The sequence below is a fragment of the Lycium barbarum genome, chromosome 4 (assembly GCF_019175385.1).
Source record: "Lycium barbarum isolate Lr01 chromosome 4, ASM1917538v2, whole genome shotgun sequence".
In the NCBI taxonomy this organism is placed as follows: Eukaryota; Viridiplantae; Streptophyta; class Magnoliopsida; order Solanales; family Solanaceae; genus Lycium; species Lycium barbarum.
In genome coordinates this window covers 20,747,215-20,768,766 of record NC_083340.1, presented here as the reverse complement: position 1 = coordinate 20,768,766, position 21,552 = coordinate 20,747,215, and the positions used below count along the sequence as shown (strand labels likewise).

The 21,552-nt window shown below is 37.5% G+C and overlaps 1 protein-coding gene across 8 annotated transcripts; it reads left to right on the top strand.

Moving 5' to 3' along the window:
• The first annotated feature begins 1,038 nt into the window (after window positions 1-1,038).
• Window positions 1,039-14,301, top strand: LOC132635505 (F-box/FBD/LRR-repeat protein At1g13570-like). Of its 8 annotated transcripts, none has more exons than XM_060351934.1 (5): window positions 1,042-1,203; window positions 2,877-3,704; window positions 3,816-3,974; window positions 13,623-13,709; window positions 13,833-14,301. In XM_060351934.1, exons 2-5 carry the CDS (start codon window positions 2,904-2,906, stop codon window positions 13,935-13,937), a joined length of 1,152 nt encoding a protein of 383 aa, XP_060207917.1. In that variant the 5' UTR covers window positions 1,042-1,203; window positions 2,877-2,903; the 3' UTR covers window positions 13,938-14,301. The 8 variants fall into 8 exon arrangements, 7 of the variants coding, with proteins under 7 accessions (XP_060207917.1, XP_060207919.1, XP_060207915.1 ...); XM_060351936.1 differs by adding an exon at window positions 2,469-2,597 and having other exon boundaries at window positions 1,046-1,203; window positions 2,977-3,704; window positions 13,623-14,301; XM_060351932.1 differs by adding an exon at window positions 2,469-2,597 and having other exon boundaries at window positions 1,046-1,203; window positions 13,623-14,301.
• Window positions 14,302-21,552: the final 7,251 nt, after the last annotated feature.

Here is a 21,552-nt window from a genome sequence, read left to right as displayed (position 1 = left end):
CATTTTTCTCCATTATTAATTATGTGCATATTATTATTTTTTAAAAAGATGAGTGGTATAGAAAAATCAAGTTCACGCGTCCATAATAATGATGTCAAAATAAACAAAGGTAATCATTACTCAAGAAGTTAATTCTTGAATGATAATATGAAGAGGCTGATCAATTGCACGGGCATACTCTACAAGGGTTTGTACTAGACACTTTTGATTCATTGGAAATTATTTTAAGTCTGTTCTCAAGTGTACTTTATATAAATAAGTTAATTAATTAAAATATGTTATCTTCTTTAATTATATGCGTTAGTCTCAGTGAGTTGTAAAAGCTCAAGCATGTTTCAATTGTATGATTAAAGAAGGTGACATATTTATTGTGATTAATGTAACTACCCCTAATAGACGTTAGAGAACACGGACAATTTTTTTGCTTTCAAAATTATACTTAAAGTGTCTAATAGAAACACTCTATCATGTGTTCAGGTTTTCAATTAAAACAAATCGTAATTCAATTGTCTAAATGAAATTTACTATAAGTTTAAGGTGTTGTCCATGTAGTAAATTTATTGTAAGTTTAAGGTGTTGTCCATGTAGTAAGCTAAAAATCAATTTCATGCACCCATAATAATGATATCAAAATAAACAAGATTATTAAGTATGTGACGGTAAACCAAAATAGGAGAAATTAAATACTCCCTCCGGTTCAAAAAGAGTGTCTACTTAGTCATACTTCTTAAGAAAATACCGGCTTTCTGGGCAAAAATGAGTAATTTGACTACACTATCCCTAATTAATAGGTATTGAGAGTTGATCACTTAACAATTAACGACAAATTTGAAAAAATGAGGCTAATTCCTTTTTAATTTGATAAATGAACACTTTTTTTAACTAAAAAATAAAAGCTAAGTTGACGCTCTTTTTTAACCAGAGGAAATATAAAATAAACAATCTTGCCCAAGTGTATATTTAGATTACCTACTACTTCGTCCGGATAAATAAAATGTCTATTTAGCCTTTTTTTTTTTTTTCTTAGATTGTTCACTTATCAAATTAAAAAACAGAATTAATCTTATATTTTAAATTTGATTTTTTTTTTACGGGTATGCAAATGGCTAGCAATCACACACTTCAATTGTCTCGGGAAAAAACTGAGGAATTTAAAGGAAGAAACTGAAAAGTTGACTCAACTTTCGATTCTCTCATCTACAGGTAAGCCTTGCTCTGTCATAATTTCTGTTCTTTGCTTTTCTTTTTTTTCCCTGAAAGTATTTGTTTAATGTTTGATTAATTGCTTCATATTTGAGTTCTTTCTTGAATTAAATCAGCTTATTAACTCTTTTGCATTATGTGACCTAAAGGAACCCTCTAATCTTCCCAACTTGTCAATAGTTTTGTGCTTTTTGAAGCCTATTTGTTCATAATTGAAATAAAATGGGTGGACATTTAGTAGGAAACTAGTACTCTCTCCGTCCCAATTTATGTTATATAGTTTGACTAGACATAGAGTTTAAGAATGAAAGAAAAGATTTCTTGTGGTCTAAAAATATTTGTGTGGTTGTAATAGGGAAGTTTTAAGTAAGATTATTTCTAAATATAGAAATACATCATTTTTTGGGACAGACTAGAAAAGAAAATCTATCGCATAAATTGGGACAGAGGGAGTAATAGTTTGTGAGAAACAACATGCAACAAACAAAAGGATTTTCCCATTCAGAACAAAGACAAGTTTGTTTCCCTTCTTGCTCTAAAAATTTATTGGTTGACAGGTTTTGGTAATTCTTAGTTTCCCCATAATGTTTGTGCTTATGCACCATATGCTTGGTGAATTTTTACTTGCAATAAAAATTCATTTGCTTTGCTTTACTTTCTCTAAATTATTCTGGGGCAGCAAAAATGTTCAATTCTTCCCTTGCAGTGACAAAGGCTGGGTGTTTTTCTTTTATTTTTTGTATACCTGTTTCCTTTGACAATGATAAATAGATGACACTATTAAATATCTAAATACACTTGCTCTTATCCAGCTTATATTTCCTATATTTATTTTGTCAATCCTGAATGATAGACTTGTTTCACTAAAAAAGACAAGAGGGGGTTGCTCAAGTGGTAAGCACCCTCCACTTCGGGTGATTGTGAGTTCGAGTCACCACGGGTGCTCCTGGGGGAGGGGTAAAATAATTTTTTCTTTAAAGAAAAGGTTAAAAAAAAAATAATAAGTTGTTTCACTAAATGAGGAAATACACAATTTGCCAGGCTTAAAAAATAAGATGTGAGATTATTATATATATGGTAAGTAAGATTATTATTTATATGGTATTTGACCTTGGATACTCACTTTCTCATGCCCCCTTGTATGTCTAGAATCATTACAGCTTGCTTGTCAAATCTCTTTTGTATACTCAAACTATGTGTATTGATTGTGTGTTTTACTTCTCTATCTTTGGGAGTTGTGTGTTAATGAGGAAGACTTATGGCAGATTGGGAAATGTAACTAAATTGCGAGGACAATGGGAAAGACAGATAAAATATAACTTTCTCCTCAAGCCTAAAGACTGCAGGACGCGTGCTATTGAGAGAAAGAAAAACCATAAACTACCATTCAACAGGTTAGATGAGGCTTAAAATTAACGAGAGCAATGACACCTTAATAGGATTCTCATTGTCCATACTAATGGTGTTCCTCCATATTGTTTTCTGATACTCTCTTATCTGTACTTTGCGCTCTCTCATAAAATTGTATGTTGTAGTTGCTAATAGTTGAACTAGTAATTATATGGGATTATATTGGGTATGTTGTTGTTGTGTATTGGGTAATGTGAATGTCAGTAATTACATTTGCTTGCTATGTTCAATTGGTTAACTTTACTGATTTTAGTTTTCGGAAGTGTTTGCAAAATCACTAGCACTATACCATGAGGCATGCTCGGAGTTCTGGTGTAGATATGCTTAGCAATTTGCCCTGTCATATTTTGGAGAATATCCTAGGGTGCTTGGATTTGCGAGATGCAGTGAGGACCAGTATCTTGTCGAAAGGCTGGAGGTACAAGTGGGTCAGACGTCCAAAACTAGAGTTTGGTAATGATGAGTACCTGCATATCCCGCAAAATCCGATACCTAAGACACTGATTTACCAAGTCCTGCTACTCCATGAAGGACCAATAATGAAGTTTAGTCTCTGGGGCCATTACTGGAGAAGTTGTCCTGATTTTGATCACTGGATTCTGTTCCTTTCCAGGAAAAACGTCCAAGAATTCACCCTTCAAATAGGCGTAGGCAACATATATCATATGCCTTCGCACCTTTTTGCATTCCAGCAACTGAGGCATCTGAAACTTTCTAGTTGTGTGTTCCACCCTCCAACCACTTTCATAGGGTTTAAAAAGCTTACTCACATTGACTTTCACACTGTCACTATCGTGCCAGCAACATTTGGAGATCTCATCTCTAAATGCCCATTGCTCGAACAGTTGCGGTTGGTTGCATGCACAAACTTTGATTGCCTCGAAATTGATGCTGCTAATCTCCAGTGCTTCTATTTCATAGGAGTACTGAAGTCCATTTGCTTTAAGAACACCCCTAAGCTTGAACAAGTTACTGTGGATTTCAGATTGCGAGTTTTGGCTGATGAGTTTCCTGTTTGCTCTAATCTTGTGAAGTTCTTCCATCACACGCCTAACCTAAAACAACTGAACCTAGATGGTTGGGTATTGCAGGTAATCTACATTTGTGATGTTATATGTTGTAGTCTAGTGATGGTAAATATCATAATCAAATGGCATAATCAGCTTGATTTAATAACTCCTTTTTATGTAACTCACTTCTAGTACTTGACTGTGGGAGGTCTGCCAGAGAGTCCTCCAACTGCTCTAAACAATGTCAGAAATCTCAATATTTCGCACATGTCGTTCGAAAACATAGAGGAGGTTGTAGGTGCTGTTTACTTGATCACAAGATGTCCCAGGTTACAATACTTTTCAATGGATGTGAGTAACACACTTTTGTATTTTCTTCACCCCCCCCCCCCCCCCCCCCCGCCTCTCTCTCAACACACTCTCTCTCTCGCTTTTCCTGCTTAATGTCACGCCCCGAACCATGGCCTGGACGTAACACGGCACTCGGTGCCTGACTGCATGTGACCGAGCGAACCACATGGCTTGCTGAATCATCATGATACATAACATATGCGGAATATAACGTGAATGCATGATGAGCCTTTATAAAACATGTTAAGTCATAATACTTAATAAAATACTTGTTTAAACATGAGTGAGCCAAAATGGCTATACGACTCCAAATGTCTGACATGATATAACTGACTTGTCTAGTCTATGAAACCTCTATCATGAGTCTGACTGAAAAACATACTTACTGGGACAAGGCCCCCAGCATACCTTTAGATGCATAATTAATCATAAAACAAAAGTTAACTAAACCCCGAATGAGATGGGGCTCACCAATAAGCTGATACGAATGTTGTCCTACTGAGCAGATGTGTCGTCCTGTATATCAATACCTGCATCGTGAAATGCAGGCCCCCGGGCAATAAAAAGGGGACGTCAGCACATTGAATGTACTGGTATGTAAAGCAACCGGAAGAAACAACATGGGACATGGAATAACATGATAAGAACTGAAACTGAAAACTTGGACATAAACATGAGCATGAGTACATATATATATATATATATATATATAACATGAGTAAAACATGATAAGTGGGGAGAGCATTTCATAAACCGACAACATGATATCACCACGTGGATACGTGGAGTCTGGTACCTCGCCGGACCAGCAGAGCCCCTATACCTTGCCAGGGTATAAGGTAATAACGTAACTGATGGAACCATTCAGTGTGAAATTAAGGTATCGTCCTAACTGGGCGGAGCGATCCTTGTCCTATGGTGGCTACATAGTTTCAGGCTATCTGAGCCTTCTCGGTAATTCGTGCAACTCCCAAAAACATGAACATAATATAATTGGCTAAGAAGCCCATGATTTTCGTGAATTAACTTGTAATCATGATTCCACGAAATAACTTGTAACATGGTTTCGTGAATTAACTGGTACTTGTCTTGTAATCATGATTTCACGAAATAACTTGTAAACATGGTTTCATGAAATAATCTTGTAAAATAGTTTCATAAGATAACTTGTCATAATCTTGCAAACATGTTCTTGATTCATGAGTAATAAGAATATTTCGAAATCATATATATATACTTGTCTTGAAAACATGCTTGTAACTTGCTGGATGAAATCATAAAGTTTCATATAAACATAATGAGAACACATGAGGAAGAATTCATGATTCATGGATTAAGCTAGGATGCCTAATATCCGTAATGGAAGATTAGGAATACAATAACGAACATAGATACAAAATTCATGTACATACATACATAATTACGGGCTACCAATATGTTGGGTTTAATGCCCTAGGATTTGAACTTCATAGATTTTACGAAAACGGATCATGGGGAAGAACGTAGAGATTCCCACATGTGGATGGAAGTTCTACATACCTTAACTTCCCGCTTTTGAGCGTATCACAATGTTCTTCAATCCCTTCAACTTCAATCTATAGCAATACAAGTCATAGGGATTCTATATTAGCAACAATATCCATGTTTTGTTCATCTAAGCATTTTATCAAACACTTAGTGGGCATGAAGCTCTATGACCCTCATTAATGGTGTTTTCTTCACCAAATCCCCATTCTTTTACTTCTAGCCAAATCTACAATCTCAATTAGGTGTAATTAACATCATTCTTCATCACACATATGAATCCAACAATCCCACATCAACAATCCAACAATCCTAGCATAGTTCATATAATTCTCTTCAACAACCCAATTATTATTCTCCCAAGAATTCATCAACACTTTAATCATCAGGAAACATCATAAAACTTACCTTAGTTATTGTAGGAATAAGCCTTGAGTTGAAATGCTTCACTTGAACAAAACCCTAGTTCCACCTTCCATGGAATTTCTTGACTTGAATGGATTTGATGTGTTTCTCACACTTAGTTTTGGTGGATTGATGAAGTGGATCTTTTGTTTCACTTGGATTCTTGCATATGAAGTGTTTGGATGGCTCTAGAGAACCCTTGAGTCGTGTAGGAGAAATGGGAATGAAAAAAAATGGGTTTGGGTCTCTTATTAACATCTTAAAATCTGACCCATCGGGCAATTCTACGCCCATTTTTACGTTCCGTATAATGGTTTTACGGACCGTATAACTCACCGTAAAACCATTCCAGTGATTTGGACATTCTGTGCTCATTTTACGGTGTGTTTTACGTCCCGTATAATGGTTTTACGGACCGTATAACTTACCGTAAAACCATTCCAGTGATTTGAACATTTTGTGCTCATTTTACGGTGGTCTGAGTCAATTTTACGGACCGTATAATGTTTTACGGACCGTAAAATTGAACCGTAAAACTGACCAACGAAATATCATTCTCTGTGACCATTTGACGGACCGTATAAATATTTTACGGACCGTCAAAATGTTTTACGGACCGTCAAATGGTCCGTCAAAATTCTTCTGCTCGGACAGTCTGTCGTATAATGGGCATAACTCTTTGCACAGATGTCCGTTTGAGGCCCATAATATACCGTTGGAAATCTATTTCAAAGGGCTACAACTTTCATCAAGAAAGTTTTCCCAAATTCCAAATTAATAATGGGGTTATGGTCGTTGGAAGTAAGGCCATCTATAAACTCACTTGCAAACATGCCCCGTAGAGTGGTTTTCAACTTTGTTTTGCCCAAAGACTCTTCTCAAGTTTTGATTGGGTTTCAAACACCATTTATACACTACTAAAATTGGGTTCATTATACCCCCATCTTATAATACAAATCTTAACTCGAATGCACGAGGTGTTACAATATCTCCCCCTTGGGATCATTCGTCCTCGAATGATGGGTCTTGGTAAAGGATATGGTTGGACATAACTTGAATATATGAACGTGAAGAAACATGACATGGAACATGGAAATCTGACATGACGTAGTTTCATGAAAACATCCGTGCCCAAACATGAGACATGAATAGCGAATACCTGAACTCGAACGTGAAATGTGAGGCATGAATACATAAGGGACATTATAACTCTTCTCCGAAATGTCATTAAGCCATCATTAATTCGATACTCGTAATTCTTTCCCGACATACAACATATACCTTGCTTTCCTTAACAACTTTGGTCTCCTACCTCAAATGTCTTTGAAATCTCATTTGGAATCATTAAATATTACTTCTTACTCGTCAACATGTCGTATACGTCATACCCTTCGTGGGTCTATTCGCGATATGCTAACGGAGAAGTTTCCTAGGTATAACATTCTCTCTCTCTGTTGGAACATACGTCCTCAGATGATAACATTCAGGATTCTACAAAAATTTCGCCAGAGTTTCCCCTGTAATATGGCACTACCAACCTGTCACAACAGCCCATAATATCATTGCCTCACAGGGCTACATCATAATAGCACTACAAATTGGCCACACACGACCAAAAACATGAAAAGAAAGCTTACATACCTCAAAATCTTGGGCTTCATCATAAATCTCTTCTGCGGGCTGAAACAAGTATGGTACATGGATTTCATATCCTCCTCGGCTTCCCATGTAGCTTCCTTAACTTTCTAACTCCTCCACAGGACTTTCACTGAGGCTACTTCCTTAGTTCTCAACTTGCGAACTTGACGATCAAGAATGGCTACGGGGATCTCCTCATAGGTGAGGCCATCCTTATCTATTAGAGTATTAGCAGGAACAACCAACGATGGGTCTTCTACACACTTCCTCAACATGGATACATGAAACACTGGGTGTACAGCGGCCAAATCTTGTGGCAACTCAAGTTCATAAGCTACTAGTCCGATCTTTCGTAGAATTTTGTAAGGTCCAATATATCTGAGGCTGAGTTTTCCTTTCTTGCCAAATCTCATGACACCCTTCATGGGTGAGACTTTAAGGAACACCCAATCATCTATTGAAAATTTTAAGTCCCTTCGCCTCACATCTGTGTAAGACTTCTGGTGACTCTGAGCCGTTTTCAAACACTCCTGTATTAACTTAACTTTCTTTATAACCTGGTAACCCAAATCTGATCTTAACAACTCTGCTTCGAATCAACCAATTGGTGATCTACACCTTTTGCTTAAAAGGGTTTCCAACAGTGTTATCCCAATACTAGCATGGTAGTTATTTTTGTAAGTAAACTCAATAAGAGGCAGGTGGTCATCCCAATTACCATTGAAATAAAGGACACATGGTTACTGAACTGAATGAATACATGACTACTAAACTACTGAGATACTAAATTGAATGTCTATTGAACTGACTGAAGACTGGCTGACTGAATACTGAGCTAACTGAATATTGGGTTGGCATGAATACGTGAGTACTGGACTGATACCTGAGTACTAAGCTGACATAAATATCTGAGTATTGAACTAACATGAATATCATAACATGAGATCTGAATAGCGTATCTGTCTGACCATTTGTCTGAGGATGAAAAGTTGTGCTAAGGTTCACCTCCGTACCCAAATCCTTTCTGAAATGATTTTTAGAAGTTCGCTGTGAACTGAGCACCAAAATCTAAAATAATGGACACTAAGGTCCCATACAATCCGGAAATTTCATTAACATATGACTTGGCATAATCTTCTTGTTCAATCTGTGGTCTTAGCTGGCAAGAAGTGCGCTGACTTCGTAAGTCTGTCCACAATTACCCAAATTAACTCATGCCTCCTAGTTGAACGAGGTAGACCTGATACAAAGCCCATATTGATCATTTCCCATTTCCAGACAGGAATATCAACATTCTGAGCCAAGCCACCAGGCCTCTGGTGTTCGGCTTTCACCTGCTGACAATTCGGACACTTAGCTACAAAATCTGCCACATCCTTCTTCATATCGTTCCACCAGTAAATCTCCTTGATATCATGATACACCTTAGTGGAACCTGGGTAAATGGAATACCTAGAGTTGTGAGCTTCTAACATGATTCGCTCTCTGAGCCCATCAACATCTGGAACGCATAATCTGCTTCGATATCTCAAGGTACCATTATCTCCCTCCTGTTCAAAAGCTAAGGCTTTCTATTCGTGAATCCCCTCTTTCATCTGCAGCAAGTAGGAATCACCAAACTGCTTCTCTCTAACTTCAATGACCAAGCAGGAATGCCATGTTCTGGGCAATAACTCCACCCACTTCGGAGTCTGAAAGTCGAATTCCTAGCTTGGAGAAGTAGTGAAATTCTTTCACCTTAGTTCTCTTGTCTGCCTAAATCATGAGTTGTACTTCCCATACTTGTTTTTTTTTTTTGAGATACTTCCTAAAATACTCATAGTACGGTTGTACGCTAAGTCTTTTACGAGCACCTTAGAGATTAGAGTCTTGTGCAATGGCACTACCCTTATGACACATAACTGGGCATGATCTCATAGCTTTTCTGTGATCGCCTAATCGATAGTAATTGAACTTGACACGATTCGTTCGACGATCATTCTACTCACTTCGGGTTTCCTCTAAGATAAGGCATATTTCTTATGGATACTATCTCATTATGCCAACTTAACTGAACTGAGGTTCTTCATATCTCATACTAACCCTTCGGGTCTCCAATTATCTCACTGGACTTACTGGCGATTTATGCATCTCCCCCTTAGACTAAGGCTAACATCTTATACTTACAAATTATTCCCTTTTGATGGGATCAAATTAACATTCCTTATCTTCTGTAATTCCTTTGTACTCTACAACACTGACGACTCTTTCGGCTTAACTGGTTTCTTCTTCCACTAATCACTCTTCTCTGAACTTAACTTAAGCCCTTGGTTTCTAACACACATTCGGATGTATCCGAACTGTCACCCACTCAAGGTGTTCATCTGAATAGGAAATCAAATTATATTTCTCAAGGTCAGCCGTACTCGTAACTTAGTCAAATCTTATCATTACTGTTGACATGGCTTTTCCAGACATATTACGAACTTATATCTTATTCTCCTTCTATTTCTAGGAAAAAATTTGGCAGAGTTTCCTCTGTATTTCTTACTATCCCAAAACCAGCACGCAGGAAATACCAACAACGCCTCATAAGGCCAATATATATACATATATCATATCATATCTTAGCCACACATGGCTCCCAATTTCGACAACAGTATAAAAATGATGAACTTACCTCATATGTCCAACTCAAACTGTACCTGTTACACTTTCCTGTTTATTTTTCCTTTCAATCTTTAACTGTAAATGGAGTGGGTCCTGATGACCTCCGGTAGAAAACTGTCTACCACCACTCCCTTGAGATCCTCCATGATTTATCTTTTTCCTGTTGTATTCCATTCTCCTTTCTCAAGAACATCATTATCATTCAACATACCATTCATTCCACTATACCCCTTCTCGGGCAACTTACATTGTATTCCACTTTCAATAGCACTTGAAGTCTCATTTGTTACCAGTAAGTACTGCACAATTGTACCCCCTATGGGTAAACATCCTTACTTGGACCTTGAATTTTCTGTTCATCTCCTGCGCATTCGAAACGTACGTAATTCGAGAGGAAGAGAAGTTTCTTATTGCTCTAAGCTTCATGGCACGATCTAGAGCAGATAGAAATGAGACAATCCTGAATGTCTTGGTGGTCAACTGTTTATATGTGTGGCGCGCACACACATATAAAAGTGACCCCACTGGACACGGTTTCATAGACTCCCTAAGACTCTTGAACCTAGGCTCTGATACCAAGTTTTGTCACGCCCCGAACCATGGCCTGGACGTAACACGGCACTCGGTGCCTGACTGTATGTGACCGAGCGAACCACATGACTTGCTGAATCATCATGATACATAACATATGCGGAATATAACGTGAATGCATGATGAGCCTTTATAAAACATGTTAAGTCATAATACTTAATAAAATACTTGTTTAAACATGAGTGAGCCAAAATGGCTATACGACTCCAAATGTCTGACATGATATAACTGACTTGTCTAGTCTATGAAACCTCTATCATGAGTCTGACTGAAAAACATACTTACTGGGACAAGGCCCCCAGCATACCTTTAGATGCATAATTAATCATAAAACAAAAGTTAACTAAACCCCGAATGAGATGGGGCTCACCAATAAGCTGATACGAATGTTGTCCTACTGAGCAGATGTGTCGTCCTGTATATCAATACCTGCATCGTGAAATGCAGGCCCCCGGGCAATAAAAAGGGGACGTCAGCACATTGAATGTACTGGTATGTAAAGCAACCGGAAGAAACAACATGGGACATGGAATAACATGATAAGAACTGAAACTGAAAACTTGGACATAAACATGAGCATGAGTACATATATATATATATATATATATATAACATGAGTAAAACATGATAAGTGGGGAGAGCATTTCATAAACCGACAACATGATATCACCACGTGGATACGTGGAGTCTGGTACCTCGCCGGACCAGCAGAGCCCCTATACCTTGCCAGGGTATAAGGTAATAACGTAACTGATGGAACCATTCAGTGTGAAATTAAGGTATCGTCCTAACTGGGCGGAGCGATCCTTGTCCTATGGTGGCTACATAGTTTCAGGCTATCTGAGCCTTCTCGGTAATTCGTGCAACTCCCAAAAACATGAACATAATATAATTGGCTAAGAAGCCCATGATTTTCGTGAATTAACTTGTAATCATGATTCCACGAAATAACTTGTAACATGGTTTCGTGAATTAACTGGTACTTGTCTTGTAATCATGATTTCACGAAATAACTTGTAAACATGGTTTCATGAAATAATCTTGTAAAATAGTTTCATAAGATAACTTGTCATAATCTTGCAAACATGTTCTTGATTCATGAGTAATAAGAATATTTCGAAATCATATATATATACTTGTCTTGAAAACATGCTTGTAACTTGCTGGATGAAATCATAAAGTTTCATATAAACATAATGAGAACACATGAGGAAGAATTCATGATTCATGGATTAAGCTAGGATGCCTAATATCCGTAATGGAAGATTAGGAATACAATAACGAACATAGATACAAAATTCATGTACATACATACATAATTACGGGCTACCAATATGTTGGGTTTAATGCCCTAGGATTTGAACTTCATAGATTTTACGAAAACGGATCATGGGGAAGAACGTAGAGATTCCCACATGTGGATGGAAGTTCTACATACCTTAACTTCCCGCTTTTGAGCGTATCACAATGTTCTTCAATCCCTTCAACTTCAATCTATAGCAATACAAGTCATAGGGATTCTATATTAGCAACAATATCCATGTTTTGTTCATCTAAGCATTTTATCAAACACTTAGTGGGCATGAAGCTCTATGACCCTCATTAATGGTGTTTTCTTCACCAAATCCCCATTCTTTTACTTCTAGCCAAATCTACAATCTCAATTAGGTGTAATTAACATCATTCTTCATCACACATATGAATCCAACAATCCCACATCAACAATCCAACAATCCTAGCATAGTTCATATAATTCTCTTCAACAACCCAATTATTATTCTCCCAAGAATTCATCAACACTTTAATCATCAGGAAACATCATAAAACTTACCTTAGTTATTGTAGGAATAAGCCTTGAGTTGAAATGCTTCACTTGAACAAAACCCTAGTTCCACCTTCCATGGAATTTCTTGACTTGAATGGATTTGATGTGTTTCTCACACTTAGTTTTGGTGGATTGATGAAGTGGATCTTTTGTTTCACTTGGATTCTTGCATATGAAGTGTTTGGATGGCTCTAGAGAACCCTTGAGTCGTGTAGGAGAAATGGGAATGAAAAAAAATGGGTTTGGGTCTCTTATTAACATCTTAAAATCTGACCCATCGGGCAATTCTACGCCCATTTTTACGTTCCGTATAATGGTTTTACGGACCGTATAACTCACCGTAAAACCATTCCAGTGATTTGGACATTCTGTGCTCATTTTACGGTGTGTTTTACGTCCCGTATAATGGTTTTACGGACCGTATAACTTACCGTAAAACCATTCCAGTGATTTGGACATTCTGTGCTCATTTTACGGTGGTCTGAGTCAATTTTACGGACCGTATAATGTTTTACGGACCGTAAAATTGAACCGTAAAACTGACCAACGAAATATCATTCTCTGTGACCATTTGACGGACCGTATAAATATTTTACGGACCGTCAAAATGTTTTACGGACCGTCAAATGGTCCGTCAAAATTCTTCTGCTCGGACAGTCTGTCGTATAATGGGCATAACTCTTTGCACAGATGTCCGTTTGAGGCCCATAATATACCGTTGGAAAGCTATTTCAAAGGGCTACAACTTTCATCAAGAAAGTTTTCCCAAATTCCAAATTAATAATGGGGTTATGGTCGTTGGAAGTAAGGCCATCTATAAACTCACTTGCAAACATGCCCCGTAGAGTGGTTTTCAACTTTGTTTTGCCCAAAGACTCTTCTCAAGTTTTGATTGGGTTTCAAACACCATTTATACACTACTAAAATTGGGTTCATTATACCCCCATCTTATAATACAAATCTTAACCCGAATGCACGAGGTGTTACACTTAACACCCCCTGGCATAATCATTTAGGCATCCATCGAAAATGTCGAGGAAGCTGGTGTACAATTCATAAAAGCCCAAGCGAACTCGTATGGTGGTATGAAGGTGCTTCAAAAGGTGTGCATGCTCCTGATTTATGGTGGTCTTGAGCCGCAAACGGAATTTCTGAGGTTTATACTGTCATCTGCACCTGCACTTGAAGAAATCTATATTTTGAATCACGCATTTCCCGATGATCAGGTTATGCAGATGATCCATGAGATGAAACAATTTCCATGTGCATCACGCAATGTTAAATTCAAGTACGAAGAACTTGGTACAGACATAGTGATGGAAGTGCCATGACTTTGCTTTTCAATTGTGTTGGTTTTGTGGATATTACAGGTTGAATTCAAGAGGTCCATCAGTACTGGTATAGTAAGTGTGTTATCCTTTTTGGTTGTGGCAGCTTTGTAAATGCATCTTTTGTGCAGTATGATATGCTCTGTGAAGGTCCTTGTCTCAAGTATCCTCTGTGAATTTTGTAAAATGTATTTAGTTGTTTATATTAATGATATAGTCCATGAAGCTATTAGTCTGACTCTACTAAGAAGCTGCCATGTTGGTGAAGCAGTAACTTCAGTGACAATATGTAAAAGATTTTGGGAATATGAAACCAGTGCAACTCTTTTGCACTTCCAGGTACAATGAATTTCTTTTATGCCTTGTACATGTGTGCCTGCTTTTTAATAGTGTGAATCCACCTGCTTTTTTTTTTTTTTTTTTTTTGGTAAATAGACATTTTATTACCAACTTGAATGAAAGTATTACAGGAAAAGAAGACTGAAGTAACAACCTCATCTTCAGTCTGTACTACTAGCTACTACTCTTTCTCTAAACAAAGGAAAAAATTAAGCTGGATAAAAAGTTCAGAGATCTTAGCTTCATTTCTATTCCAACTTTCAAATTGCCTCTGTGGCATATGGGCATAAAATGTATAGATGACCAGTGCTTTCCAGACCATTGAGACACAAGGGACATTCAAAGCTTGTATTAATGCCCCATGTAGCAAGCCTATCCTTTGTATATAATCTCTCCAGTACAGCTTTTCTAAAAATGAATAGTCACTTGGGTCTTCCATCATTATTTCTCCACAAATTACCCTTCTCCGTGAAAGTCCTGCAAGTCTAGGTAACTGTCATAGTTATAACCAGCAGCTTCAAAATACTTTTTACGTTTGAATAGCTTTAGCAGCAGCGAAGAAGCTTGAGTCGGTGTTACATCCCAGATTGGCAAACACTTTACCCAAAGTTTATCCTTTTTGTTATTCAATTTCCGTAGTAGTTTAGCTATAATGCTTTGTTGCACTCCATTACATCTATGATGTTAAGACCACCAGCAGCTTTTGGTTTACACAGTTGTTCCAAGCACTAAGCGCTCATTACAATCAGCTTCTTATTTCTTTCCAGAAAGATTTCTGCTGTTTAAGATTCCGTTTATGGCTATTATATAACATTAGGATATCATTCTCAAAGAGAAAGTGGGAGAGTATTGGGCACGATATTGAAGCATGGTAAGATGTTATTATTTCTTTCCTACTCGCATCAGTGTTACCTGTCCATAGATATATTCTACAAATTGCCACTATCATTGAAGCCACCTTCTTTAGGATAACAACGACCTGAGACCAAAATGTCTTGATGGAGAACAAGACACTTTTGATAAGTTGCACTCTGCCTGCATAAGATACAAATCTGGCTGTCTAAGATGTTGTGATTCTACCGAACATCTTAATTGGTTGAGATTGCAAGACTTGATAACCTCTTAGTGCTTAATGGTAACCCCCAAGTATCTTCACCCCTACCAATTATCTCAACTCTAGCACCCTCATACTCTTGAATCAAAAGCTTGAATTTTAGGTAGTTGATTATGCAATCTTCATTACTGTATTGTGGTGAGTCGTTGACCAGAAAACCCCCCATGCAATTAATTTTGAGCCCATTTTGGTTGGCATATCTCAAAGCAGACAAATCATGAATGATGTCAACCTGGTATAGACCACATGTCCTCTGCATCAACAGCTTTACCTCATGTTCATTAGTATGATCTTGAATGAGCAGCTCCTGTAGATTCTCAACACTCTTCTTGACCACCTCAGCAGAGAAGTAGATGTTTTCATCCAAGTGTTTCTCAGTTTCCACTAGACATGCATAGACAATAGTTGATTTACCAGAAGTCCCTTATGTCATCAAATAACTTATGCCCATATTCAATCTCTCCCTTGTTAGATCTATTTTCCTCTATCCCATCTACATCACCCTCCAAATCCAACTTCACAGTGTTGTTGTATTTGTTGTATACAACAGTGTTGGCGCCTAAGATAGACTTTTAAAAGCACGATTTTCACGAGGAAAAACAGAATCAATCAAAGATGACTTGGATTGCAAATTCTTCACCTGAAGTTCAGAAGAAGCAGGCGGATAGCCATCAAAAATAGCAGCGGTGTCGTCTGATGTTAGCTCAAAGACGGCTACTAGCTTCTTCATGCGCTCTGTGGTGCATATCGACATTGCTTTCACAATTTCTGAGAGAACTTTCCCCACACTTCCTACACCTTTACCTACCTTCTTCAGTTTTATTCCTCGATACTGAAACATGTGAAATCCCAGCAACAACGATTTTCAGTTCAGCCTCTTCAACAGTTAAATAGATGTCGTCAACCCCATGCTTAGATTTTCAGAGGCAGGAACTAATTTGTCACAAGGCACCACTACCTTATCTGTTGGCACTTTATCTAACATCTGGTGCACAGAGTCCAAATTCGCCGACCTTTGGTTGTGAACTTGTAGATTTTCAGTCGAAGAACCTTGCACGTTGACATCGTTGTTGAAGCTATAAGTATCGCCATAACTCTTGTTTTGCAAATCGAGATTGTCATCAGCCGTTCGACTTGTTGGTGGCTTTGGCATAGGCTGAGGCACTAATTTCTCATCATCTTGACTAGGCAGCTTCACCTCTTGTACTGATTCCACAAATTCAACACATCTTCTCTCCATTCTATCATAACTTTTATTAATAGAATAAGTTAATATGGGCTTTGGATATATTTGTTTCTTAATATATGAACTTGATGAAAATGGTCCTTAATGTATCATAAAATGTGATCATTTTGGTCTTCAGCCCTATAATTGACATACCCATCCTTTTTGCCATCAAAATAAACAGAGTGTCTAAACCACAATTGAAAATAAATCTAGTAACCTTATAATCTAAAAGATATACTACATGAATGACTAGTTCGACTTGTTTCCATCTCTCTGCTTCCAATCACATTCAATGTTTTCCTACTATAATAATTTATTCACCAAAAAACAACTGATGGGCATATACCATTTCTTCTTATTCATTCAATTTTCAGATGTTTCCTGCTCAGTTGATTTGGCTCCATTTTCTCCTTCACTCTAATGAGCTCTTTTTATTCTTTTGATGTCCTCCTCAATTCTATGTGCTCTTTTTATGGTCCTCTTATTACTTACCTCTTTGTTCGTCTTTGGACGGATTAATGCTGAAACTCCCGGTTTCAGGATACACCTTCTGTCCCAATTTGTGTGATACACTTTCCTTTTTAGTCTGTCTAAAAAAAAATGATATATTTTTATATTTCGAAATAATTTAACTTAAATTTTTTCTTTTTATCCTTAATGAAATGATTTACAGTCACACAAATATATGTGGCTTGTTTTTAGACCACAAGCTTCAAAAGTTTCTCTTTTTTTTTTTTCTTAAACTCTGTGCCTAGTCAAACTATATCACATAAATTGAGACAGAGGGGGTATATTATAGCTGAAAGTGACACACGGGATTGGGGCTAATCTTTGCTGATAAAGCTAGTCTTTGAGCCAAAACAAGTAGAATCAGTATGGAATCAATACTGGGTTTAATTAAACAATCATTTAATGTGAGATACTCAGCAGGGTCAAAGAAGCTCTTGATGAATTTTAATGTCACAATACTCAGATGGTGTTTCTTGAAAAAAAATTGGTTATTCCAAGAATGAGGTTATCTGGAAGGAATGGAAGGGTATTTCAGTGGACTAAACCTAATACTTAAAAGATTGATTATGACGATTCAAAAGGCGATACTAGAAATGACTCACTACAAGAAAGAAGATAGTTGCCAACAATTTTTTTTTGTTATCACAGTATTCACTATTGTTGCAAAAAGTGCTTTTGACAACAACATTTTTTTTTGTTGTTGCGTAAACTTTTTCCATCGGCTGTTATTGCAACGACGTGCAACAACTTTTTTTATTGTTGTCAAAAGTACTTTTTGCAACAATAGTCAATATATGGCAACAAAATTAAATTGTTGACAACAACAAAAGTTCATTTTTAAAAATTTCTATCATATATACCAGCAGAGTTTTGGAAGACCGCAGGCAGGGCAGGTTTGGAGTGGTTGACTCGGTTATTTGATGTCATCTTTAAGACGGCTAAGATGCCCGAAGAATGGTGATGCAGTACAATCATTCCATTGTACAAGAACAAGGGCGACATTCAAAGTTGCAACAACTACAGGGGGATCAAGTTGTTAAGCCACACTATGAAAGTGTGGGAAAGGGTGGTGGAGATAAGGGTGAGGAGAGGCATGTCTATCTCAGAGAACCAATTCGGATTCATACCGAGGCGCTCAACTACAGAAGCTATTCATCTTGTACGGAGACTGGTGGAGCAGTATAAGGAGAGGAAGAGGGACTTGCACATGGTATTCATCGACCTAGAAAAGGCATACGACAAAGTGCCGAGAGAGGTTCTATGGAGATGCTTGGAGGCTAGAGGTGTACCTGTGGCGTACATTAGGGCGATCAAGGATATGTATGATGGGGCCAAGACCAGGGTAAGGACTATAGGAGGAGACTCATAGCACTTTTCAGTGGTGATGGGGTTGCATCAGGGAGCTGCTCTTAACCCATTTTTATTTTCCTTGGTGATGGATCGATTGACGCGGCAAATTCAAGGTGAGGTGCCATGGTGTATGTTATTTGCGGATGACAGTCCTGATTGACGAGTCTCGCAGCGGAGTTAACGCTAAGCTGGAGATTTGGAGACAAACTCTGGAGTCTAAAGGGTTCAAGTTGAGTCAGACCAAAACAGAGTACTTGGAGTGCAAGTTCAGTGATATAGTGCATGAGGCGGACGTGGAAGTGAAGCTTGGCACCCAGGTCATACAGAAGAAAGATAGTTTCAAGTATCTTGGATCTATTATACAAGGAAATGGGGATATTGATGATGACGTCACACTCCGTATTGGTGCAGGGTGGATGAAATGGAGGCTTGCCTCCGGAGTGTTGTGTGATAAGAAGGTGCCACCAAAACTTAAAGGCAAGTTCTACGAAGTGGTGGTTAGACCAACTACGTTGTATGGGGTGGAGTGTTGGCCAGTCAAGAAATCTCATGTTTAGAAGATGAAAGTGGCGGAAATGAGAATGCTACGATGGATGTGTGGGCTCACTAGGAGCGATAGGATTAGGAATGAAGTCATCCAAGACAAGGTTGGAGTAGCCTCAGTGGAAGACAAGATGCGGGAAGCGAGACTGAAATGGTTTGGGCATGTGATGTGGAGAGATGCAAATGCCCCAGTGCGGAGGTGCGAGAGGCTGGCTAGCGACGGTTTCAGAAGAGGTAGAGGTAGGCCGAAGAAGTATTGGGGAGACGTGATTAGACATGACATGGCGCATTTCCTGCTTACCGAGGACATGACCTTAGATAAGAGGATATGGAGGACTCATATTAGGGTAGAAGGTTAGTAGGTAGTCGCGTTTATCCTTTCTTACGAGTAGTTATATTGCTCTATAGTTTCTTGTCTCTTGATTTCTACGAGTATCTGTTGGTTTATAATGGCTTATTTACTTTCATTGTTTTCATTTTCATAATTGTTTTGATTTGTTTGCCCGTATCTGACCTTTCATATGCCTTTTCTTGAGCCGAGGGTCTTCCGGAAACTACCTAAGGTAGGAGTAAGGTCTGCATACACTCTATCCTCCCCAGACCCCACGTTGTGGGATTCATGGGGTATGTTGTTGTTGTATATGCCAGCAATATTATTTTTGTTGCCAAAGAGTTGTTGTCATTTCTATACTTTCTTGCGATGACTATACAAATCATTGGGACATTCTTTTCAATGTTGTTTCATATGTGTTGTTTATAATGAGAAGAATGAGAGGGCGGTTCTTGTTTTGGGAGTGCAATTGCCAATTTGAAGGAGGAAAAAGTCATTTGGAGGTGGAATTGGGAAGAACATAATATGCCACGATGGTGGATGTTGCAGGAAGTCTGTCTTTAGGTGTTGGATTGTGCGTTAGTGGGTGAACTCTCTTTATTTTGCCGGCTAAAAGAATAGGGTATTGTTAATTATAGGGCTGAAGACCAAAATGATACATTGGTGATTGGGCCATTTCCATCGATAGGGGTGTACATGGACCGGGTTGGTTCGGATTTTTTAGACATCAAATCAAATCAATTGCGTCGGGTTTTTAAATTTATACACCAAACCAAACCAATAAAATTCGGGTTTTTCAACCTCGGGTTTTCTCGGGTTATTCGGTTTTCTCGGGTTTTTTGGGGTTTTTTTTTTAATAGTCTTGATACAAAACATATAACATTTAGTTCAAATATTTCTTTAGTCCTAGTAAGATATAACTATACAATTAAGGTGTTTCATAAGAAAATAACACAAAATGTGAGAAGAGTGATGACATTGTATTAAAATATTCAACAAAAGATAATAAAATCGGTTAAAAAAAATATTGCTAATTAATAAGCCATAAAAAAATGACCATAATCTAAAAATACTAAGTCATGCTAAAATAAGTACGACTAATAATGATTAATTACATGACAAGAAAAAAAAACTTAAGTTATGTATTTTCACTCTCTAAACCAATTATGCAAAATTAAAGAATAGATATCTAACATTATTGTTATTCCTAGTGGTAAATTGAATTTCTTTTGTTAGTATTATTGTTGAGTTGGTTTTGATTTGGACTTTATATGAGTTACTAATATCCATAGGATATAAAACTTATTGAAATTGAAAATTCTAAGTTCAAACTTGAATAAAATGATAATAGATAAAAAAACTACGAAAAAATTTAAGAAATATTTATAAGTTACATTACAAATAAATATTTTTATGTATAAAATATTTTAAAAATTGAATACATGTAATGTCGGGTTGGTTTGGTTCGGTTTAACTTTTTTTAGCTAAAAACAAACCAAATCAATTATGGTCGGGTTTTTTTTTCAACACCAAACCAAGTCAAACCAAACCACTAGTCGGGTTTTTTCTCGGTTTGACTCGGTTTATCGATTTGGTGCGGTTTGTCGGTTTACTTTGTACACCCCTATCCATCGAGTTCATATATTAAGGACTAAATAGAACTAAAGCTCATACATTAAGGACTATTTTGATCATTTTCTCGAAATTAATTTCTCCATCACTTTCTTCATCTCATTTATTCGTGTTTCCATCTCTCAAATATTACCCACGGGGCAAGGAAAGTGTTTGTGATATCAAATGATGCGAGAATGAAATTTGGAAGAAATCTAGCTAAAGACTAAGCTAAGTTAAAGGGTGTGTTCGGTATGGAGGAAACAATATTCCTGTTTTTCAATTTTTTCATGTTTGGCAAAAATTTAAAATATTTGTTTTGAAAAATAAATTCTTTAAAAATAAGAAAAATGACTTCCCTAATGGAAGTAGAGAAAACAAGTCCCACAAGTGGCATGTCATATTAATTGTCTTCTCACAGCCCACTTATCCATCAGCCTCGAACGCACCTCATCTTCACTCTCCCCTACCCCTAACCCCCCCCCCCCCCCCCTTCCTTACTCCCACCATCCCGCCCTGCCCCCATATTTTTTTAATAATACTAGCTTTTGTGTGTGTCACACGTGCATCCCGTAAAATAAACTTAGTTGGA